Raw genomic sequence first — 24,241 nt, 5'->3', positions numbered from 1 at the left:
CAGAGCAGAGTGGTGTGTCTCTTCTTTCCGGTTTGACCGAGAGCTCCTCACATCCTCGTCAGAGAGTGGGACCTCCCGCGTCACTTCCAGGCGGGGCTTGCTTTGCACTGCCTTGATGGTGGCAGTCCCATCCTGGGGGCCACTTAAGGGAATTCCAGGCAGGCCAGAGGCTGGGCTGGACTCCCCGCTGGGCGCCCGGTCCTGCCAAGCCTCTGTCCTATGAGAGAAGAAACTGCCGCTGCCCTGGTCCCTTTTCTCTTGCTCGCTGAGTCACAGGGAGGAAGGGCTGCCTGTCCCACGCAGCCACCAGGAGGAGGGGCTCGGGCCAACGTTGAAGGCAGCTGGCGGCTGGCGGCCTCTCTGCGCCCTCCTCTGGCACACGGCTTTCCCCTGCACACCTTGCAGCGCGACTGTGAGTGTCGTCGTGTCTGAGTCATCCCTGAGTCCTTGTTTTCTCTCTCTTTTTTTTTTTGAGACAGAGTCTCACTCTGTTGCCCAGGCTAGAGTGAGTGCCGTGGCGTCAGCCTAGCTCACAGCAACCTCAATCTCCTGGGCTCAAGCAATCCTCCTGCCTCAGCCTCCCGAGTAGCTGGGACTACAGGCATGCGCCACCATGCCCGGCTGATTTTTTCTATATATTTTTAGTTGGCCAATTAATTTCTTTCTATTTTTAGTAGAGACGGGGTCTCGCTCTTGCTCAGGCTGGTTTCGAACTCCTGACCTCGAGCAATCCTCCCGCCTCGGCCTCCCAGAGAGCTAGGATTACAGGCGTGAGCCACTGCGCCCGGCCTTTTTTTTTTTTTTTTTTTTTGAGACAGAGACTCACTCTGTTGCCCAGGCTAGAGTGAGTGCCGTGGCGTCAGCCTGGCTCACAGCAACCTCAGACTCCTGGGCTCAAGCGATCCTCCTGCCTCAGACTCCCAAGTAGCTGGGACTACAGGCATGCGCCACCATGCCCGGCTAATTTTTTCTCTTATTTTTTTAGTTGTCCTGCTAATTTCTTTCTATATTTATAGTAGAGTCGGGGTCTCGCTCTTGCTCAGGCTGGTCTCAAACTCCTGAGCTCAACCGATCCTCCTGCCTCGGCTTCCCAGAGTGCTGGGATGACAGGCGTGAGCCACCGCGCCCGGCCTGCCCTGATACCTTTGGAATCAGGATCCAGGGCTACAGGCCCCTCCTGAGCCCGCTGAGGCCCAGGAAGGGAGATGCCGGGCGGGGTGTGCATCTGGCGCCCTGGAGGGGTGCAGCCCTTCGCCCACCTGAGGGCCTTTGTTAACAGGGCTGCGAAAATATCTCAGGCCATGTGTCACCTGATTTTATTCAGTCTGTAAGGAAAATTCTCTCTCTACTACGTCTTCCATGTGCTTTCTTTCCATGTCCCCGGCTGTCCTCCCTCCCTTCTCTGGCCACCTCTTACAGCAGGTCTCCCTGCGGGGGCCGGCTCCCAGCAGAGCCCGTGGAGCTCCAACGGTTCTGCATGGGCAGCCAGGGGAGATGCGCCCACGGTGGGCCGGGCAGCAGGGACAGCCCTCAGGAGGGCGCCCCGGCCGTGCCACGCAGTCTCGGGAGGGCCGTCTATACCCCAGGCAAGGAGGGCACCCACGGCGGTAGGTAGCCAGGAGGGAGGTGCCTGCCCAGCTTGGGAGGGGAATGGGGCGACACCCCCTGCGACAGGTCAGACCGCAGCTGCGGGTTGACGGAGGCGCCGGGCAGGGCTGGGGTGCAGGGCCCGAACCGGGTCTGCCCAGGGGTTGACTCGGGGCGTGCGCCCTGGGCCGGGTCGCCCCACGGAGCCAAGGCGGGTCCGCGGGGAGGCGGCAGCTCGAAGTCGCTGCGGGGCGGGAGGTTTCCGCACGTCCCCCTCGAACGGCCCGGGAAAGAGGCCCGGGTGGAGCAGTAGCGCCGGCTCCGCCTCGACCAGAGGCTGGGCTGCTCGGTGCGCGTGGAGGTGGCCGCCACTCGGGGCGCGTGCAGGGGGCCGGCGGGGCGGCGCTGGCGTCGGTGCCCGGGAGCCCCTGGGTTTTGGGTCCGGCCGAGCCTCCATCTCTATGTGCTTCTCGGGGTGCAGAGCCACGCGGCATCCCCACCACCACCGACCGTGCGCGGCACCAGCCACCTCTCTTGACTCCCATCCCTCCGGGCCGTTGCATCTTCCTACCTGCCCGTCTCCCCCAGCGCGGAAGTCCGAGGAGCGCAAATCCGGGGCGCACGGTGGAGCGCCGCGGGGCCCGGGGGCGGGGCGGAGGCGGGCCGGGGCGGGGCGGGGCTCCCGGGGTGCCCGGCCGGCCCAGCCCGCGGAGATCGGCGCCCGCCGGGGCGCGTGCGGCGGGCGCGCCATGGGGAACCGCAGCGCCGCGGATGCGGGCGGACTGCTGGCGGGGCGCGGGCCGGGCGCGGGGGCCCCGGGGGCGGCTGCGGGGCTGGCGGGGCCCGGCGCGGCGGCGGCGCTGGCGGGGGGCGTGCTGCTCATCGGCGCGGTGCTCGCGGGGAACTCGCTGGTGTGCGTGAGCGTGGCCTCCGAGCGCGCCCTGCAGACGCCCACCAACTACTTTATCTTGAGCCTGGCGGCCGCCGACCTCCTACTCGCCCTCCTGGTGCTACCGCTCTTCGTCTACTCCGAGGTGAGCGCTGCGTCCCCGGCCCCGGCGCCCGCGCCTCCTCGCCGGCCGGCCCATTCCCCCTCCCTGTCCCTGTCCCTGTCCCTGCCCAGAACCCGGCGCGACCGTCCGCCCCCAACTCCCCCCGTCTTGGCATCTGCTACCACAGATATGCTTCTGTCCTTCGAGCCAGGGACCCCAAGACTTTGCCCATCAAGTCCTGCGCCCCCCTCCCTAGCCCCTGCCTACCCCCCTGGGGAGCCACCTGGACAGACAGGCTTAGCCCTGGCCGCAGGGACACACACAGACCACTGCACACGGTGGCCACTCTCTCCAGCACACTGGGCACCCCACGGATAGGAAACCCAGCCACACACAGCTCAACTGGGGGGGAGGGGAGGGAGGGAGGCCTGGTCAGGAGGACAGAGCCCCCCAGGGGAGGGGTGAGGCAGAGCCCCAGGAGCCCTGGAGCCTCCACCACCAACCAGATCTGGCCCTGGGGTGGGTCCACCGCGGTGCCAACCCCTCTGTTTGAGATTGGGTGAGAGAAAAGCAGCTCAGGTCTGGGGACCGGGTGTCCTGGACTGTGGGGGAGGGGGACTTGGTGTCTAAGGTGGACGGGGTGAGTGCTAGCAGGCTGGCTGGGGCAGAAGAGGCCAGCACGCAAGGGCACGCCCGACAGACGTCACAGTGACGGCTCTTAAGCTCCTAATCGTCCCAAATCAGGGAAGGGATTAGAGGGGGCGGCCGTCTGCCCCTTTGCCCTTGGAGAGGGCTATGTCCCCACGCCTGAGCCTGTGCTAGGATGGTGCCGGGTCTTCATGTTTTGTAAAGTAACTCATCCTCAAGACAATTATGCTGTGGATAGTATCATCACCCTCATCTCACAGATGAGCAAAGTAGCCAACGTCTCCAACCGGGCCAGGGCTTAAGGACGCAGGCTGCCTCTGCTGCAGCCTCCAGGCCCAGCAGGTGCCTGCCCACCTGCTGGGGCTCCCATGACCCCCTTGACAACAGTCCCCGACCCCACCGCTCTTCCTTCCCCAGGCCTTTCTCAAGTTCTAACCAAAAGGGGACCTGAGGCCCAGGTGGTGTTTCTCTGCCCCTCCCCCAGCCTCTGGGGCCCAGCTCTGTCCCCCCAAGAGCCTCTGGCTCACAGTGGGCTCCCTTCCCCTCTGACACTCAGCTCCCGCTCCCCAAAAGTGGGGGCACCATTGAGCGGAGGTGGCTGGGGAGACCTGAGCCGGTCTTGTGTCTCCTTGCTGCGCTCCGTGTGGCCGCCCAGGTGCAGGGCGGCGCGTGGCTGCTGAGCCCCGGCCTGTGCGACGCGCTCATGGCCATGGACGTGATGCTGTGCACCGCCTCCATCTTCAACCTGTGCGCCATCAGCGTGGACAGGTGGGCGCCCGCCCCGCCCCCCCAGCCGCGCCTCCCCCGTGCGCCTCCCGGCGGCGCCGCCCTCACCCCTCACCGCGCCCTCCCTTCCCGCCCGGCGCCCCGTCTGCGCTCCCCGCAGGTTCGTGGCCGTGGCCGTGCCGCTAAGCTACAACCGCCAGGGCGGGGGCCGGCGGCAGCTGCTGCTCATCGGCGCCACGTGGCTGCTGTCGGCGGCGGTGGCGGCGCCCGTGCTGTGCGGCCTCAACGACGTGCGCGGCCGCGACCCCGCCGTGTGCCGCCTGGAGGACCGCGACTACGTGGTCTACTCGTCCCTGTGCTCCTTCTTCCTGCCCTGCCCGCTCATGCTGCTGCTGTACTGGGCCACCTTCCGCGGCCTGCGGCGCTGGGAGGTGGCCCGTCGCGCCAAGCTGCATGGCCGGGCGCCCCGCAGGCCCAGCGGACCGGGCCCCCCGGCCCCCGCGCCGGGCCTGCCCCAGGGACCCTGCGGCCCGGACAGCCAGTCCCCTACGCCCAGCCTGCCCCAGGGACCCTGCGGCCCCGACTGCCAGTCCCCTACGCCCGGCCTGCCCCAGGGACCCTGCGGCCCCGACAGCCAGTCCCCTACGCCCGGCCTGCCCCAGGAGCCCTGCGCCCCCGACTGCCGGTGCCCCGACTCCATCTCAGCCGCCGCGACCCCGCCGCAGTCCCGCAGGAAGAGGCGTGCCAAGATCACCGGCCGGGAGCGCAAGGCCATGAGGGTCCTGCCGGTGGTGGTCGGTGGGTTCCCGAGCCGCGGCGGGCGGGGGGAGGGGACGGGATGGCCGGGAGGGGCCCTGACCCCACATCCCGCGCGGCAGGGGCCTTCCTGCTGTGCTGGACGCCGTTCTTCGTGGTGCACATCACGCGGGCGCTGTGCCCCGCCTGCTCCGTGCCCCCGCGGCTGGTCAGCGCCGTCACCTGGCTGGGCTACGTCAACAGCGCCCTCAACCCCGTCATCTACACCGTCTTCAACGCCGAGTTCCGGAACGTCTTCCGCAAGGCCCTGCGTGCCTGCTGCTGAGCCCCCGCCCGCGGAGGGGCGGTTTTGTACGTCTCATTAAACAAATTCCCAACTAAGAGGCTGCGAAGGCTCCGGGGGTGGAGGGGAGGGGCTTCTGCCCAGGGCCCAGGCCCCCCTGCCGCCCGCCAGCAGTGAGCCCCTTCCTGGCCTTGGGTGAGGTGGGAGGACAGGGAGGCCCATCCAGCTCTGCCAAGACAGGCGGAACCACGGCCGCCCTGGGCTCAGTTTCCCCCCGGGACAAGGGGAGAGTGCAGACAGCTATCCTGCAAGGAGGGGACTCTTTGCTCGCCCTAGGGGTGGGGGCGGGGGAGTTTAGTGGGGCTGCCCAGTCCCAGTGGGAAGGCCACCACCCGTGGGTGGTCGGCGGCCAGGCCTGAGCAGGCCACCGCCCGCCTCTGGGGGACCAAAGTGGGCTCCCAGCTCTGCCGCGGCTGACCCTGCAAAACCCAGCTGGACTGGGGCGCCCACCGTCTGGAAGCTGCCTTGAGGTCAGAGCCCAGCACCCTGCCAGCCCCCAGAAGGTGCACGAAGCCCCATGGAGGGACCTGGGGGGCCAGGTGGGGCCATCAAACGGCCTCCGGGGAGGGTGCTCCTGGCTCAGGCCTTTGCACTGGGGCGGGCAGGGAGCTGCCCACAGCACAGCCCTGACCTGGCGGAGGAAGGGGCAGCCCCCGAGCCACTCCGTCCGGGGACGGCCCACCCTGGCCTGCACCTACGCTCTCTCCCAGTCCAGGGTCATGGGAGAAACGGGGCGGGGCCCTCTGCTCCCCATTGCTGCACCGGGGACGCCGCAGCCGTGAGGAAGACCCCTGTGCAAGGTGCCAAGTTCTCTCCTGGTCATGGAGAAGTGATGGGCTGTGAGCTCTCAGCGTCAGCACATCAGCATGCTAAAATATTCCCTGGAGAGGGAGCCACCGCCCAGTGCCCCCACGTGCTGCTGCCGCACCCCCTCTTGCGTTGTGGCACTCCTGCTCATGGCCTCAGCCACTGCCTCCTCCTGGAAGCCTCCCCTGACCAGCCTGCCCCCCAGCCACCCCTCAGGGCGTCTTATCCTCAGGGAACCCTCTGAGTCACCATGGATTCCAGGCCTCCTGCGAGTCCCTGGGCAGAGTCTGGCCAGTATGGGAGTGGGGGGAGGGGCAGCTCAAACGTGCCCAGCCCCCACCGACCACAGGAAAAGCTCCGCAGACAAGCGGTGAGCCCAGGACTCACGCGGGCAGGACAGAGGCTGTGGGAGGCACGACACACCGCAGGGTCTCAGGGACAGACCCTCAGAGCCCACCAGGCTCAGACACAGGGAGCTTTGGAGACTTTGGGCGTCAGCAAACTTGTGGTCCTTGGGTTTCCACCCCAAAGGAAAGGGGAAGTCAGTTGCCCTGCAATTCCAGGAAGCACTGCCACCCTGCCCGTTCCTGCTGCCACTCGAGGGGTGGTCGCTGTGTCCATCTTGCACTCAACGTGGTGTCTCAGCGGAAGGCCCCCCGAATGGCCGGAGGGACGACGTCTCAGGTGCATCTGCACCAGGTACATGGGCTCTTCCCGCCTCCTTTCTGCGACAGGGCAGCAGCACTGGGCCCACAGGACGGGCAGGAAGACGAAGCGGGCACTGGTCAAGTGCCACAGGGCGGCCCAGCATGGCGGGGCAGGGACTGTGCAGCACTTGCTCACCTGAGCAGGTGAAAGCAGCTCCCACCACAGGTTCTGGGGAGCAGGGCCAGGCTCTGCCAGCCGGAGCCAGAGGCCAGAGATAACCTTCCCAGGCGCTGGCAGGAGGGGGCTGCTGGCCCGATGGGGGTGCAGGTGGTGTGAACAGGGCAGGAGGGGGCTGCTCCTGGCATGGTGGGGGTGTAAGTGGTGTGAACAGGGCAGGAGGGGCTGCTCCTGGCCCAGTGGGGGTGCAGGTGGTGTGAACAGGGCAGGAGGGGGCTGCTCCTGGCCCAGTGGGGGTGCAGGTGGTGTGAACAGGGCAGGAGGGGGCTGCTCCTGGCCCAGTGGGGGTGCAGGTGGTGTGAACAGGGCAGAAGGGGGCTGCTCCTGGCATGGTGGGTGTGCAGGTGGTGTGAACAGGGCAGGAGGGGGCTGCTCCTGGCCCGGTAGGGGTGCAGGTGGTGTGAACAGGGCAGGAGGGGGCTGCTCCTGGCCCGGTGGGTGTGCAGGTGGTGTGAACAGGGCAGGAGGGGGCTGCTCCTGGCATGGTGGGTGTGCAGGTGGTGTGAACAGGGCAGGAGGGGGCTGCTCCTGGCCCGGTGGGGGTGCAGGTGGTGTGAACAGGGCAGACATGTCTCATACCTCACAGAAAGCACATCAGTTCAGTTTGTAGGTTTGTAGGTTTACGCTAACGCTGGCAGGCGCTGTCACCTCCAGCTGAATCTGCACCTTCTCTCCCCAGTGCAGGTACAGCCATGAACCTCCTGAGTGCAGAGAACATGGGCAGTGAGGGCATTGCTGGAAACACGTGGAAGCTTCCAGAACACGGTGACTCCTCCTTCGGTGGCACTCCTGGGCAGCAGGGAAGGCTGGTCCTGTTTCCGGGGCCAGCCCAGCCGGACGCCTAAACCAACTGGCTGAGCCCCACAGGCGCCTGCCTTCCCCTCGCTCCAGCCAGCTCCTGGCATCTGGCAACGGGAAGGAACAGGGACGCCGATGGGAACCCTGCATGTGGAAGCCCCTGCCCAAGTCACTTGCTGCCCGGGCCGTGCCTCATCGCAGAGTGGCCGCCAAGTCCTTGTGGAACAATCTCATATTAAAGGACAGAAGGAACCAGAACTCCTCCTCTTGGAGCTTAGAAGACCCCTGTCGAGGGCTGGTGGCAAAGGCCCGTCTTCTGCCCGAGCGGCCCGTGTCGCCGCTCCCGAGTGTGGCCGCCCTGCCCCTGCAGCCAGGGTGCACGGAGTAGAGATGCAGGGCTGGAGCTGGAATCGGCTGTCCTTGAGGGGCAGGGAGACTTTATTTACAACTTTATTGACAGACACCACATGTATGTACACGCGTCACAGGGCAGGGCACACCCGTGGGCAGGACGAGACACTCGTGAGCCCGGGATGAGAAGCACCGTGAGGGCAGGGGCGGCCTCAGGGAGCCATCGGCCCTCCCTGGGTTCCGAGGAGGAGCCCACTCCCTGGGGCACAGTTCACTACAAGTTCGTCAACCACTTGGCCAGCAAGTGTCTTCACCTTCCCACAACCTCTTCTCCTCAGCGTCCCCCCAAAGTCCGCAGGGGGATCTTCGACTGCGCCGGCCGCGCAGCAGTGCAGAGGCCCGGCTCGCAGAGTGCCGGGCAGCCCTCAGACGGTCACCTTCTCCATCACGCTCTCAGCAACGTGGACGTCGTCCGCCTGGACGGTGACGGCTGCCGCCTGCCCGCATACCTGCTGGTGGTCCTTCCAGTCCTGCAAGGGGACACGCGTCAGCCGGGCCGCTGGGCCTGCAAGGAGCAGAGCCGGGCGGGCTGTGAGAACGTCCCCCCATCCCGCTGGAGGCCTTTGCTCCGAATCAGCCTTCCCCACATTCTCCTGGTTTAAGGCAAACGACAGACCAGGGTGAAAACACGTTCATATTCTGTGATCCAGTTGTTTTGTGTTAGGAATTTAAACAGAAGAAACATTCCTGTAGATCATATTGGGACTGAAAAAAAGACAATAAATTAAAAAGCAATAAACAAAAGAAATGATACACGCGGAAAAATATTCACGTAAGTGTCGCTCTCCACCGTGTTATTTATAATCGCAAAGATGGAGGGCGCGGGCAGCCAGCCCGTGTGCGGCAGGGGAGGGCGAGGACAGTGCTGGGAAACGCTTCGCCCAGGGCCGGCCCCTCCGGGCGCTCCGGGGCACGCTCGGCGTGCGGGGAGACGGGCACTCGCGCTGGTCAGGCAGGTGCGACCCTGCATGTGGGTGGTCGGGGTCTGGTAAACACACTACGTATGTGTGTGTGCCTATGCACATAAACACACCCAAGAACAGAAAGGAACACATCCAAATGGTGACGGGGGTCGTTCCCTAGATGGCAGAATTCCAACTGATCATACTATAAGAGAAAAACTGAAATAATTATATCGAAAGAATAAAGTTTCAGTCTGAAATTGCCTGGACACGGACTGTCAGTCTACGTAGCGGAGCAGGCGCACCTGCAGCCGTGCGACTCAGGTGCAAGTGCAGCCCCGGCCCCGCCGCCCGATCCACCCTGGTGGCCTCTGGCCACCCCCGAAGGACGAGGGCCCCCACGAGTCCTAGATGCTTCTGCCTCCAGCCCACCGATGCCAGGGCGCTGTCAGCCCCAACTCTGAGCAACAGCAGCAAAAAGGCAGGTGCCCAAGGCCGACTTTTTAAATCTCACGTTCTGAATTTTTTTTTTTAAAGCAAACTTTTCCGTCCTAAACATCATTATCTGAAAAGCCAGAACTGGAAATTAGTCTTTTAGTTATGGAGAGATGGAAGGAAACTGGCTAAATTCATAAAAAACTAACAATAAAAATGCTTGAAACATTAATTGGCCAACTAATGTATATAGAAAAAATGAGCCAGGCATGGTGGCGCATGCCTGTAGTCCCAGCTACTCGGGAGGCTGAGGCAGGAGGATCGCTTGAGCCCAGGAGTTTGAGGTTGCTGTGAGATCTGACGCCACGGCACTCTAGCCTAGGCAACAAAGGGAGACTCTGTCTCAAAAAAAAAAAAAAATGCTTGAAACAAATAAATGACAAAACCCAACATTATAAACCTTAAAAATGATGACTAAAAAATCCTATTAAGAAAGAATCTAAATCTGACTTAAAATGATCCAGGCCTCGCGGATTAAAATTATCATGTCTGGGGCTTGCTCCGGAGCAAAAGGCAAGCCCCCGGCAGCGGAAGGGGGTGGGGGAGAAGGGTCTGGCCAGCGGGCGCAGCCAGCAGCACCCCCGTGTGAGGCCGGCCCGGGCGAGGCAGGGCCGCGCTGGGAGGAGCTGAGCAGCTGCGGTGCTGCACGCACAGGGCACCGAGCAGACCGCCGGGCTCAAGGAAGTGCAAGGACTTAGGGGACACAATTGGCCAGTTTCAGAAAACAGCTGGTGGTTTCACTGGGCGTGCTGACCAACTTACCAAAGTGGCAGAAAAGAGAGGTGACGGCCACAGTGCTCGGAACTTGCTCGTGTCTCTGGCAGAGCAGAGAGCCCAGCAACTGCGACTTCAGTCTCTCACAACAGAAGAGAAGATGCCGCTAGAAAGGTATCGGGTTGAGCCGGGCGCGGTGGCTCACGCCTGTAATCCTAGCACTCTGGGAGGCCGAGGCGGGCGGATTGCTGAGCAAGAGCAAGACCCCATCTCTACTATAAATACAAAGAAATTAATTGGCCAACTAATATATATAGAAAATTAGCCGGGCATGGTGGCGCATGCCTGTAGTCCCAGCTACTCGGGAGGCTGAGGCAGAAGGATTGCTTGAGCCCAGGAGTTTGAGGTTGCTGTGAGCTAGGCTGACGCCACAGCACTCATTCTAGCCTAGGCAACAAAGCGAGACTCTGTCTCAAAAAAAAAAACAAAAAAAAAGAAAGGTATCGGGTTGAATGTGAAGCTTTGTGTCAAGTGGGAGCAGAACAAAATGAATTTGTTGACCAATTTATTTTTCAGAAATGAACTGCAAATTTCACTTTTATAGTAGGAAGACAAAAAATAAAAGCCCCCACGCCAAACCAAAAAACCTTGGCACTATCTAGCCGCTGGACTAAGGACCCAAGCGCGTCCCACTGTGCGCCCAGCCCTCTGCTGGCCACGCTGCGAGGCCGGGCTTGTTTTAAGCATCAGTGCACAGCTGCCACCAAGGGCCACAGGAGGGTCTCACCTCTTGCTTTCTTAGTCTGAACGAGGCTATCTGTAAGCTTTGATCTTTTTTTTTGTGTGTGTGAATTTATAAAGCTTTGGAAGGAAAAGCAATAAATTATTATTTTCAAATAGCAAAAGAAACCTCAGGTCAGACCAGCGCAGAGGCTGAGGCCTGCGGTTCCAGCGCTTGGGAGTCCCAGGTGGGAGGATGGCTGAGGCCAGGAGCTGGAGGCTGCACGGAGCTGTGATGACACCACTGCACTCCAGCCTGGGCGACAGAGTCAGACCTTGTCTCAAAAATAAAATAAAAATTTTTTAACTTAAAAAGACATAGCAAGTACTGGCAAGGATGTGGAGAAACTAGAGCCCAGGTACGCTGTTGGTGAGAATGTGTTTAACAGTACAGTTACTTTAGAAAACAGTTTCCTGAAACATTTAACATAAATTTACTCTATGACCCAGCAAGGCCCCCTGAGGTGTCTCCCCAAGACACACGAAAAAACCCGTCCACCCGTACACGTGCGTGTGGACGCCTACAGCACAACGCCCACAACGGCCAGCTAGGAAACAACCCAGGCGCCCTCCCCTGCCGAGCATGTAACAAAACACGCACAGCCACACGGCGGGACATAACTCAGAGACAAGGAACACAGCGTTGACACACACTACAACATGGATGGATCCTGACAATAGTGAGTGGCAGCAGAACATGCAAGAGATCACGTGTTGGGTGACTCTAGACGTGTAGGAAAGGCAAATCTTCAGCGACAGGACAGACTCGGGACGGTGAGTAACAGCAGCCCAAGAAACCTTCTGAGGGGGACAAAGTTCTACAGCGGAGTCCTGGTGTTTGCACAACTTTATAATTTACCAAAAATCACTGACCTGTACACCTAAAATGGGTAAATCTTATGGCATGTAAATTAAACCTCAGTAAAGATGTAAAACACTCATACACCCCTCGTAGGGGGTTTGGGAAGAAAATAAACTCTGCACAAGTTTAAAGCAAGCACAAGCCATGGTGTCATCCAACCCGTGAGGGACAGGCAATGTTAACTTCCCCTCCAAGCGCTTGCAGTAGCACAGAAAATTACCAAGGACATCACACTGGACAGGACAAGACGGGAAGACCCACCGAGATCACCTGTCATTGTCAAAGGCAGCCTGGTGCCTGCCTGTCTACAGCATCCAGAAGAGAATTATGGTGTTAGGAATTTACTCTTTATCAACTGAACAAAACCAGAGCATGTCTTTTTTTTTTTTTTTTTTTGAGATAGAGTCTCACTTTGCTGCCCAGGCTAGAGTGAGTGCCGTGGCGTCAGCCTAGCTCACAGCAACCTCAATCTCCTGGGCTCAAGCAATCCTCCTGCCTCAGCCTCCCAAGTAGCTGGGACTACAGGCATGCGCCACCATGCCCAGCTAATTTTTTGTATATATATTTTAGTCGGTCAATTAATTTCTTTCTATTTTTAGTAGAGACGGGGTCTCAGGCTGGTTTCGAACTCCTGACCTTGAGCAATCCTCCCAGAGTGCTGGGATTACAGGTGTGAGCCACTGTGCCCGGCTAGAGTATTTGTCTTCATTAACACAGCTATCACAAGAGGACAAACAACACAGTCAGTGTGAGAAATGGAATCCCTGTCAACAGGATCACCCCTGAAATTTAAGCTGCCCAATTCACGAACTGAGGAGCGAGACTGCAGCCCGCCTCAGCTGAGAGTCCTCCGGCTGCAAGTGCACCATCAAGACAGGCCCAGGGATCTTCCCCGTAGAGACTCAGTTGGGGAAGATTTACACACCAATGCCCCCTTTCCCAGCTCAAAAAGCCAGTACGAAGCCACTGTCGCCCTCCCTGGTGGCCACCTGCTTTCAGCTTTTCCTCCCAGTGGCCCTAGGCACATGTCCCAGCGTCCCAAAGTGGAGCGAAACAGCTGTGGATGCCCTTTTCTCAGTGCAGAAGCTTGTCACTGAGACAGAGAGAAAAGCAGACTCTGACTCTGTTTCCGAGTCTCTAGCCCCTGGGGACGAGCGGGGCTGTGGAGACAGCCTGGGGACGCAGGGCTCACTCCCCATCACACACTCAGACCTGAGCCTCAGGCCGAGAACCTGCCGGGTGCTGGCTGCTCCTGTGCCCCGAGGGCCCCAACAGGGCAGTCCTGGGGTTCTGTTTCTTCTCCTTGCTGTGCTGTCTCCTCCCTCTCTGGACTCTGCAGACCCCAGGCACCCACGCCGCACGCAGGCTGGGCCTCTCTAGCCACTCCTTCCGTCCTGCTCTCAGGGGTCTCTGGGAAGACCCCACCAACCGCAGGAAGCCAAGTCGCCAATGCCCAGCCGCAGGAGGCGCTGGCAGCAGACACAGCGGGTCTTGCAGTGCGGGCTGAGTTTACGACCAGATTTGTTTTAGGACCCAGCACCTGGCGCAGCACCTTTATTAACCGTGAAGAGTGCCAGCCTGGCACAAAGTGGAGTGCCCCCGCCCCGCAGCTCGGCAACGGCCACCACCAGCCCACCCGCCTTGCTCCAGCGGTGCCGGGAAGGAGGGCCTGATATGCCCACAGCGGCAGCTCCGCGGCCCGGGCATCTCCGGGCTGACCGCACAGTGGACCTCTGCCCCCCGCCCCCCGGGGCCAGCACGCCACCACGGCACAGTCTCCTCAACCCAGAGTGAAAACCGGACTGAGAAAAGAACCTGATAAACTGTTACTTTTAAAGCATGAGAATCCCTTAGAAAGCTATTCTATAAAGAACAGGAGACACTGCTGTTACTGTGCCCAGATGGGTCAGAAGATCAAGGTCTGAAATCCCCCCTGCAAGTCCAAGTCTATAAGACTCTGTCTGGCATCTACCGCATACTAAACTGTTTCCTCGAGGCTGCCCGACACCAGGACTGACAAAACTCTGCTCTCAGGGCACTTACAGCCGTCCCTCGCTAAAATAGCCGTAGCGGGAAAAAATTCCAGCATCACGCACAAAACATAGCCCACTCGACCGGTGACGTGGGACAGAAACTAGCCCCCGAGAACGTTCCCTAGGGTCAGAGTGGCCTCCTGCAGCCAGAACGGGAGGCCGGATGGCGACACACCACAGGACGCTCCTAAGACACGGGACCAACAAGGTCACAGTAAGACCTGTCTTTAATAAAAATAATAGGAAGACCAAATGCCCCCAAAGTACTCCAAGGGTGCAAAAGTTATAAAATCTTGAACTAGCATTTGCTAGTCTAGAAAAATTCTCCTTAATTTCCTGAGAGCCCGGCGCTGAATAAGAGAGACAGAAATAGGGGCAGTGCTCAGCCATGAAAAACAGTGGTGATCTGGCACCTCTGGAATTATCCTGCATGGAGCTGGAGCCCACTCTACTAAGGCAGGTATCACAAGAATAGAGAAGCAAGCACCACATGTACTCACCATCAAACTGGTGTTAACTGATCAACACTCAAGTGCACACACAGCAATAACATTCATCAGGTGTCAGGCAGGTGGGGGGATGGGAGGTGGGCGTACTCACACCAAATGGGTGCCGTCCGCGGCGTCTGAGGGATGGACACGCTTGAAGCTCTGACTCGGGCGGGGCAAAGTGGATATGTGTAATCTAAACATCTGTACTCCCGCAACATGCTTTAGTCAAGTGCGGAGCTGCCGTGCCCAAGGGGGAGGCCAGGAGTGAAGGTGGAGGTCTCGCCTCCTGCAGAGCTGGGCGGTGGCTCTGGTGGCTCGGGGGACCCGAGACCCCTGGCAGGGGTGCGGGGGCGGTGGGGGGGGCACGAGGGGCGGAGCGGGGGAGGCACTACCTTGCGCTGGCAGAAGGTGGAGCAGTAGTTGACCTTGTGGCAGCCCGTGCACTCGCTCAGGGCCTCCCGGCCGCAGTTGACGCAGGACTGCTGCAAGAAGCACACGGAAGCCGTCAGTGCGAGGAGGGGAGCCGCGCCCGTCCCCAGGCTGCTCAGAGCCGGCTCCCCTTGCCCCACTCCTTAATGGGGACATCCACAAGCAAGCCTTCCTGGAAACACCAAGGAACTGCACGCCAGCCAGGCAGGTACAGAAAACCAAACTCAGGGTGACGGCATTCCCAACACCTGGGACACACGGCTGTGTGTCTCTGAGCAGCCTGGAGCGTGACCACTCCGTTCTGGGCTGCTTCATGTAGTTTATGGACACGACACATCAGGCACTCTGTGTGCTTTTCCCTCAGTCAAGCCAGGTACGGCACACAGGTAAACGTCCTTGTCAATGACTAATTAAGGGACCGGGTACGGTGGCTCATGCCTGTAGTACCAGCTACTTGGGAGGCTGAGGCGGAAGGATCACTTTAGGTCAGCAGTTCAAGACCAGCCTGAGCAAGAGTGAGACCCCATCTCTACTAAAAATAGAAAATTAGCCGGGCATGGTGGCACACACCTGTAGTCCCAGCTACTCAGGAGGCTGAGGCAGAAGGATCGCTTGAGCCCAGGAGTTTGAGGCTGCGGTGAGCTATGATGATGCCACTGCACTCTAGCCCAGGCGACAGAGAGAAACTCTGTCTCAAAAAAAAGAAAAAAGACGCATGAAAGTGCTCGGCGGCTGTGATAAGCACTGTCTGAGAGGGAGAAAGTCGCAGGCGCGGAGGCCCCAGTGCCTCTGCCAGGCGCAACGGAGGCAGCAGCACGGCCCCATCGAGCCCGAGGGAGGGGTCTCGGCTCCAGCACACAAAACAGGCCAAACACCGCCCTGCGTGAAAAGCTATTTAACCCCAGCCCAACACTATTTTTGCGTATATGCACAAAACACCATTTCTGGTCTGAATTTCAGCTTTCATCTTTGCAAAATGTTACCTTTACCATTACTGCCATTTCCCACTTGCAAAACGTTACCACCCCCACATTCACTCAGAAAACGTGAGCATCAGAGGGATCTCAGGCACCACTGTAACGTGCCCTGCCTCCACTTTAAATGACAAACACAAGTGCCCCCTTGGAAAACCATTTAACTGGTTAAACTGCCTAAAAAAATACCCTTTCAGGCAGCTGCACAGAGCCCGTGATACCGAGTTCAAGTCAAAGACATCGGCACGAACCCAGCTGCACAGGTAAGACAGCTGTAGAGGCAGCTGCACACACGTCCCTGCCGTGATCTGCGGGCCAGAAGCCACGGCCCCGGGAGCAGCGAGCTCGCCCGGCCAGGCCTTGGTCTGTGGCTCCCCCTCCAGCGGAGACCAGGCTCCCCGGAGAGGTGGCTGATCTGGGCCGGGGCAGGGATGGCACAAGGAGCCAGTGCACCCCACGTGCCGGAAGGTCGGGAAGCGCCCCAACAGGGGAAGGCCACTGACGGCACGCCGGAAGGACGCAGGAGCCAACGGGGGAGTCCCCGTGGCCACAGACGGAACAATGTAAGCAAAAATCCCAGAGTACCAGGGGGATCACGCGTATAAATGAGCCCATCCTGGGATAAACCAGCGGGGATGGGAGACGCACCTCCGGCCAGGACAATTCCTTCGCTGCACCCGGGTCGCCCCGTGCAGGAGGCGCACCCCCATGTAGACTCGCGTGGTGACTAAACGTGGAGAAGGAACCCCTCTGCAAAGGGGTGTCAAGTTGCCTGTGATGTCACCTGGATGTCAGGGACCCACGGGCTGGGGCCTCCTTCCCGAGGCCTGTCCTCCTGCCTCCCTGTGAGGAAACCCGGACAGGCCCAGGTGGAGGGACGTCCACAGGAGCCCGGCCAGACTCCCCTGCGAGCTGCAGGGCGTGAAAAACAAGGGAAGACCAGGAAAGCCGCATGGAATGCCCAGACCAGGACGTCGACAGTGAGATCCAGACACAGGCTGGGGCTGAGAGCGCGCTGTGACACAGGCGCCCCGTGCGCGGGACACTGCAGCGGGAGGCTGTGAGGCGGAGGAGCAACCTCTGTTAACTCCGCAGCTTCAGTGTGAACCCGAGAGTTTCCCCAAACGGGCCTCTCCTTTCAAACAGCCTTTCGCGTCACAGAAGAGGTGTGTGCGCTGCAGAAGGTTAGAGCTGGGACGCCGTCACCGAGCCCCACTCTGCTTTCCAGAAACCCGAGGAAGACGCAGGACTATAGACCACAGGGAGGACAGAGCTGCCAGGACGGCCCCTCAGCACGGGGACCGCGCCTGCCCACGAGGCTGCAGCGCCCGGCCCCCACGGCCCACTGCAGCTTAAATGTTGAGCGACGGGCAAGGGAATGAGGACTGAGCACCCTGCAGGGAGTCCTGTGTGTGAGAGGCCGGCGCTGAGCACACATGAGAAGTGGCCTCCGGACCTGGGTGCCCTCACTGAAGGGGCCGTCCCCTGCACGTCACACAGCAGGGACTCGGAGTCAGAACAGCACCGCTCCTACGCTGGAGCCATCTGGAGGAGCCTGTAAGTCACATGTGCTAGTTCACTATCACTGGTTTGTAGGGTCCACAAGCCAGGTATGGCAGGTCACTAACAAAGCAACTTCTCCAAAAACAGCCAGCCCAGAATAATAAGACCATGAAATCACTTACAAAATGCCCATTAATTCTTTGAATATCGAGAAGTACATTAATAATGTATTTTAATATTTGTCATATTTTCTGCAAATAAACTAAAAAGTCTAACTTGAAAACTCACGGGCAGGTTCAAGGCTGTGTCTCTGAAAAGACCTGTCATTTCTGAGACGGTATCAGACCCTGCCGTCGGTCTCTGAACTCCGTGACCTTACAGGACCGCGCGGTGCCGTGGAAGACCCCGAGTAGGTGGAGCTGTTCTCACCAGACTCCCAGCCCGGAGAACTGCCCGTCGGGCCTCACTCCCCCAGAATCAGCTGCCAGCCCTGCCTCCCTCTGGAATCTCTCGGATGCTTCCGGTCAGTGCACACCCAGTGTCCTGGTCTCTGCGCTCCAGGCCCCGCCTGTCCCCGATGACTGTGACCTGCCATGGGGCTGAGCTGCCCCCATGATAAGGCGCTGGGGAGGGAGGTGGGAGCCATCTGCCTCCAAGAGCATCTTCGCCCCCCAGGACGGCTCTCTTAGTAACATAAATTTGGAGGAAGCACGCCGGATCTAATCAACCTTCAGGGTGTGAGCCCAGCTCTGCGTGGAGCCCTCCCAGGGCGCAGCTGCGGGAGCTGCGGGTGGAGAGGAATCGAGCAGCCACAGCGGCAGCCTGGGCTCCAGAGGGAGGCGGCAGCGACTCCCGGAGCTGAGGCCTCGGCCAGGTCCCACCCTGGGCCTCATCTCCTCGCCTGCTAGTAGCACACGGCGTGTGCCCGTGTCCATGTGCGAGGGCCACACCCATCTTCCCGAGCTAAGGGAGGCGTGAGTGGACTGGGATTCTTGGGCCACATGGCACTGAGAGGCCACCAGGCCCAGGGCGCCGGTCAAGGTGGGCCGTGGCCAGCAGCCACAGCTGTGCTCCCCCAGGCTGCTCTGACCACCCACCTTCCCGGGGACCTGGCAAGTGGTGGTGCCAGGTGATCGCCCCCAACAGGCCCAGGCTCTGCCCTCAACGCAGCAAATGGAAATGACCCCAGGTGGTTGCAGCTACTGGTGTCATTCCCACTGGCCTGCCCCAGGCCTGCTGGCTCTCAGGGTCATTTCCGCTCCCTCATCCCCTCCTCTGTTTGCAGGCATGGTCGGCCCTGGTGCTGCCCTCTCCACAGCACCCCTCGCAGGGCTGTCCCTGGCGGACTGAAGCGCACTTCTGCGAGGCCGCAGCAGCTCAGCCCAAAGATGAGAAGGGCAAATAGGCTGGATTGTCTATAGGCTGAGAGGAAGTAATTGAAATACGAAGAAACCCTCAGAAAACCAGGCAGGTTTATCTGAAAGCTAAACCGAATGCAAACACATAAGTAGATCAAAGGATTAGTCTAATAGCATCTTTTTGAGCTGGGGCCAGAGTGTGTTGTTTCTATGAAACCACCAGAGTAGGGATTGTCGAGGTAGCAGTGGACGAAACCAGACCAGGAACCCACTGGAGATGGAAACTCCTGCAGCTCTCGTCCTGCGGCCAGGCTGGGGCTGCCTGGCTCCGGGGGCGGATGTGCAGCCGACAGCAGCAACGTCCGTCCCTGTGAGAGCCCTCAGAGAATTCTGAACCACACCTGTCCCTTGCCCAGGCTGGCCCTGGTGGCCAACTGTCCCTGGCGGTGCGGGCTGCTGCAGGCTCCCTCCAGAGGCAGTGTTTCTGGGGGGACGTGGGGGCAGCAGCCACATCAGACTATTCAACCATCAGCCCCCAAGTGTCCCGACACTGGCACCAGCAAACCGCCACACTCCCTCGGCCACGGAGGGAGGCTGGCCTGGCGACGAAACCCAACTTTGACACAGAATAGGCGATGCACCTGTCGCTGGTCTGGCTGGGCCAATCTGGCTCACACGAACGCTAGGTGTACACTGAACAAACAGGCAAAAGTCCTTATTGTCAGAACCCGTGCCTGAATTTCAAGGCAGTATCATCCGAGCAAGGAAGCCTCTCGGCTGCTCCTGGCACGGCACTCAGCGGGTGGGCGTGGGAGGGGCGGTCTCCACCCCGAGGCCCTGGGCACTGGACTAGGTCGGGACACGGCACAGACCCACTGCTGAGCTTTCTAGGAACCACCCACATGGTAGTGTATTCTACATTTACACATTCCTCTTCCTTTTGTGCACTTCTACGCCATGCCATCTTTAACCCTTAAAAAGGAAGTTAGGAAGACCAGAGAAAGGCTGAGAAAGCACTAAGAGAAACAGGGCCAGGCTGGAGGAGCAGGGGTCAGACAGGGGCAGCGTGGCCAACCGCAGCAGGGCCGTGGCAGTCAGCCAAGACCCCGAGGCACCTGGCAGCCTCCACTGGGCCCTGCACCCTTGGCAGCCATGGGCATGTGCCCTTCTGCCTCGTTTAATCTCTGCAGAGCTAATTACGTACACACAGATGCAGATTTTCCAAGGTTAAAATTGGCAAAAAAAACCCTTAACAGTTTCAGCTGGGCTAAATTTGATTTTTTTTCAGTTTCAGATAAAATGTCAGGTGGCCTCAGGCACCCTCCCTCTGCTGTAAGTACCTGTGTTCTCAGGGCATCCTGAGTGAGGCCCCCGCAAGCCGCTCTTATTCTTGCGTCCCCCATGTGGAACGGCCCGGTTAGCAGGGTTTGCCTGTCAGACCCCACTTGCCCCATGACGGTCAAGCAAGGGCACTACCTGCAAATGACATTTGAACGGCATAAGCCTTCTTCCCATAACCCAGTGGCATGGGCTCAGGGAATGAAAATTCATTTTAATCCTAGTGGATGTTTCAACATTAGCATTACAGAAAACGTTTCGACATGAAACCATCCAGTCCTTTCTGCAGATGGAAAGGAGGCACCTGGCACCGTCCTGCAACACATGCCCCTGCCGTGGCAACATCCGCCCACCTCTCTGCCCTCCCGACTCTCTCCCACCCCACCCCACACTGGCCTTCAAGGGCCTGCTCCTCGTCCCACAGGATCCCTGGAGGAAGACACTCAAAGGATCCGCAATTCTAATTCAGAGTCACCATCACACATCGCAGGAGCCCGGCCACCCTGCCCCTGTCCAGCTGTGATGGCTATCACGTCGCCACAAGGGTAAAAGTGAGGTTGGAGCGGCCAAATGCACCTGCTACCGAAGGTGGACACCACGTCTGCAGGCGCCCGTGGCTGTTCATCAGGCCACCCCTGACGAGGGGCAGGCTGGTGGCAGGCTCTTCACCCTGGCCCGAGTCCCTTCTGCACAGCGAACATCTCCCCAGCCAAGCACCCACCCGCCACGTCACCAGGGGCGCAGACAGCCAGCCCAGAGCCCCCAGCCCCACCAGGACCAGCCCACGCCTTGATACTCCATAACAGGTCACTTTTTGTTTCTTAATACAGGCTTGGGCCTGACCACTGGCTGGGGTGAGGCTTACATTCACACGGTTATCTCACTGGCACTTCATACTTCCCAGCACCCAAGAGCTCCTGCTACAACTAAAATGGGTTCCTTCAGGCTACGACGTCCATAAAAACCCAACCTTTGGCCGGGCGCGGTGGCTCATGCCTGTAATCCTAGCACTCTGGAAGTGCTAGGCAGGCGGATTGCTCGAGGTCAGGAGTTCGAAACCAGCCTGAGCAAGAGCGAGACCCTGTCTCTACTATAAATAGAAAGAAATTAATTGGCCAACTAATATATATAGAAAAAATTAGCCGGGCATGGTGGTGCATGCCTGTAGTCCCAGCTACTTGGGAGACTGAGGCAGGAGGATTGCTTGAGCCCAGGAGTTTGAGGTTGCTGTGAGCTAGGCTGACGCCACGGCACTCACTCTAGCCTGGGCAACAAACTGAGACTCTGTCTCAAAAAAAAAAAAAAAAAAAAAAAAAAAACAACCCAGCCTTTTCTCGATTACATACAAAGAACACCTCTGAACCATAGCAGGCTTTGATCCTTCCTCCTCCATCTCCCTGCACGGGCCTGGCCTACTGGCCTCTAACAGGTCACCTCACTGTGAAAACGGCTTCCTAAGTTAGGAGCTCATTTATTTAAGATATCTCAAGAAAACAGAAAAATAGAAAATGTCCGCACTTCCTTAAAAGATTAAAAGAGCTTAGATAAACCCTAGACATTCAACAAATAAACACAATGTAGCACATCATGGTGGGCGCCTGTAGTCCCGGCCACTCCAGGGGCTGAGGTGGGAGGATGGCTTGAGCCTGGGAGCTGGAGGCTGCAGAGAGCTGGGATCACACCTTACTGCACTCCAGCCTGGGTGACAAAGCAAAACCCTGTCTCTAAAAAAGAAATCACAAAAGTTTGCTTTTATACCATGAAAGACAAAAAACATCAGAAGATGAAACTCAGTGTGTCTGGGCCACACGGCAGGGTGTCTAAACAGGTCCACCCCTTCCCACGATGGTGAAGTGAGGACAGAGGCCCCGCCACTTGGCTCCGTGGAAGGTGTGTGCTCAGCAGTTCAACGCAGCGCAGCCACACACCACTCGAGAGAAAGGGCAAGCGTGGCTGGTGCCGGCTCCTGGCGTGTTCAGAAGCACAGGACACCGGACGCGTCGTGCTTTCGCGGAGAGATGCGCAGCCCTTTCTGACCGAGAGGCTTAGCGTTCTTCTGCAAAACGGGATTTTATGGATAAAGGGATTTCATGCCACATTTGTTTCTTAGAAATGCATAAAATTACAAATAAAACACAAAGCCCAGTTGCGGGGGTGTGGGGACTCAGCCAAGCCAGCAGCAGCAGGCATCCCTAGGGCTGACCTGAGGGACGCCACGCAGGAGCCAGAGCCCTGCACCACACAGGGCGAGGATGGGGGCTCAGCGGATGGAAAATTACTGACAATAAACCAGAGGTCAGGGAGAACCTGCCTAGGTGACCTAACAGAATGCTTGCTGAGGACATGATCGAGGGATGGCGGAGGATGAGGAGCCTGACCAGATAGCAAGGATGCGGGTGCTTGCTAAAACTGGATTTTACAACTAAGTGCACAGACAGGCCTGGGCCTGACTAAACTTTGACCAAGCAAAGAATCTTTGTCATCATCAAAAGATTCACACTAAAATATCCAGTTGAGAAACAGGAAAGATGAAGAAAGTAACTAGTTTAGACCGGGTGTGGTAACTCATGCCTGTAATCCCAGCACTCTGGGAGGCCCACGAGGGAGCTCAGGAGTTGGAGACAAGCCTGAGCAAGAGCGAGACCCCGTCTCTACAAAAAATAAAAAAGTTAGCTGGGTGTGGTGGCAGGTGCCTGTAGTCCCAGCTACTCGGGAGGCTGAGGCAGGAGGATCGCTTGAGCCCAGGAGTTTGAGGTTGCTGTGAGCTAGGCTGATGCCTCGGCACTCTAGCCTGGGCAACAAAGTGAGACTGTGTCTCAAAAATAAAAAAAATAAAAAATAACAAGTTTATATATATATATATATATATATATATATATATATATATATATATATATATATATATCTGTTGAGAGAAAGAAAAGAAAATGTACTAATTCAAAATTAGTTAAGTGGGTAGAAAACATGAAATCCATATAACGAAACAAAATCCTACAGTCCATCTACTTAAAGGATAAAAATGGCAGAACGAAAGACTTATGAGCAGGACTGGAAAGTAGAAGAGATGTCAACCAACACTCAAAACTAGAAAGAAGAATGTATAAAGAAAAAGACTAATGCTCCTGAGAAAATAGACTCACAGACTGACATCTCCGCGGTGTGGCATTTTCTTGTATTACAACTGAAGTGAATCCTGCAGTGGGTGTTTGTGAGTGTGGATGTAAAGTGGAACATAACTCATTAGTAGCTGTCTCTAGGTATCAGAAAGACCCCACCTCTTTCTTTAAGCCTCATGTCTCTTGTTCTTTGTTCTGACTTTCAATTCTCAACAAAGGTAACCTTTACACACAAAGATATCCAATTAAAAAAAATTTTTTTGAGACAGTTTCTCACTCTGTTGCCTTGGGCAGAGTCCAGTGGTGTCAGCCTAGCTCACAGCAACCTCAAACTCCTGGGCTCAGGCAATCCTACTGCTTCAGTCTCCCGAGTAGCTGGGACCACAGATACGTACCACCTCATCCAGCTAATTTTTCTATTTTTAGTAGAGATGGGTCTTACTCTTGCTCAGGCTGGTCTCAAACTCCTAACCTCAAGTGATCCTCCCACCTCAGCCTCCTAGAGTGCTAGGATTATAGGTGCGAGCTCCCACGCCCTGTCCAGTTGAATTAAACTAATTTTATCAGCCTTAAAAAAAAAAAGAAAAGAAAAGAAAACTAATGACTGAATAAAACACTTTCTTTTCAAGTGCATATGCAATGTTCACTGAGCCTGCAGATATTGGTCATAAAATAAATCATAAAGAAATGTGGCCGGGCGCAGTGGCTCACTCCTATAACCTAGCACTCTGGGAGGCCGAGGCGGGTGGATTGCTCAAGGTCAGGAGTTCGAAACCAGCCTGAGCAAGAGCGAGACCCCGTCTCTACTATAAATAGAAATAAATTAATCGGCTAACTAATATATATAGAAAAAATTAGCCGGGCATGGTGGTGCATGCCTGTAGTCCCAGCTACTCGGGAGGCTGAGGCAGGAGGATTGCTTGAGCCCAGGAGTTGGAGGTTGCTGTGAGCTAGGCTGACGCCACGGCACTCACTCTAGCCTGGGCAACAAAGTGAGACTCTGTCTCAAAAAAAAAAAAAGAAATGTAAAAGAACTGAAATCTGATAGAGTATATTCTCTAACCATATTGGAATTGAATTAGAAGTCAGTTATGGCAAAACATCTAGAAAATCCTCAAACACACTTCTAAATAATCCAGGTCAAAGTACAAAAGCAGACCTACATTTAAACTGTCAATTGATTTTCAACAAATCTCCCAAAGCCACTCAATGGGGAAAGGAGTCTTTCTTGCAAATGCTGCTAGAACCACTAGAAGAAAATGAACCCTGAGTCTCAAAAAAAGTTATGCTGAA

General features: G+C 57.9%; 2 protein-coding genes across 5 annotated transcripts in view; one reads left to right on the top strand and one right to left on the bottom strand.

Annotated features, from left to right (window-relative positions):
• Nucleotides 1-2,292: 2,292 nt before the first annotated feature.
• On the top strand, nucleotides 2,293-5,037 carry DRD4 (dopamine receptor D4). The gene is made up of 4 exons (XM_020286435.2): nucleotides 2,293-2,621; nucleotides 3,883-3,995; nucleotides 4,114-4,751; nucleotides 4,832-5,037. Exons 1-4 carry the CDS (start codon nucleotides 2,337-2,339, stop codon nucleotides 5,032-5,034), a joined length of 1,239 nt encoding a protein of 412 aa, XP_020142024.2. The 5' UTR covers nucleotides 2,293-2,336; the 3' UTR covers nucleotides 5,035-5,037.
• Nucleotides 5,038-7,952: 2,915 nt separating this feature from the next.
• DEAF1 (DEAF1 transcription factor) overlaps nucleotides 7,953-24,241 on the bottom strand; it is a 43,517-nt gene continuing 27,228 nt past the window's right edge. For 2 of the 4 annotated variants that reach the window (XM_012769493.3, XM_012769492.3), the window contains exons 11-12: nucleotides 14,623-14,712; nucleotides 7,953-8,423 (exon numbers count right to left, since the gene is read on the bottom strand). In XM_012769493.3, coding sequence (XP_012624947.1) covers nucleotides 8,319-8,423; nucleotides 14,623-14,712 — 195 coding nt within the window. In that variant the 3' untranslated portion in view covers nucleotides 7,953-8,318. Of the gene's footprint in view, nucleotides 8,459-14,622; nucleotides 14,713-24,241 lie in introns of all 4 variants that reach the window. The other 2 variants (XM_012769494.3, XM_012769495.3) reach the window with 2 other exon arrangements.

Source organism: Microcebus murinus, chromosome 4 (genome assembly GCF_040939455.1).
Source record: "Microcebus murinus isolate Inina chromosome 4, M.murinus_Inina_mat1.0, whole genome shotgun sequence".
In the NCBI taxonomy this organism is placed as follows: Eukaryota; Metazoa; Chordata; class Mammalia; order Primates; family Cheirogaleidae; genus Microcebus; species Microcebus murinus.
The sequence above is the reverse complement of the archived record's forward strand: the minus strand, read 5'-3'. Positions and strand labels throughout refer to the sequence as shown.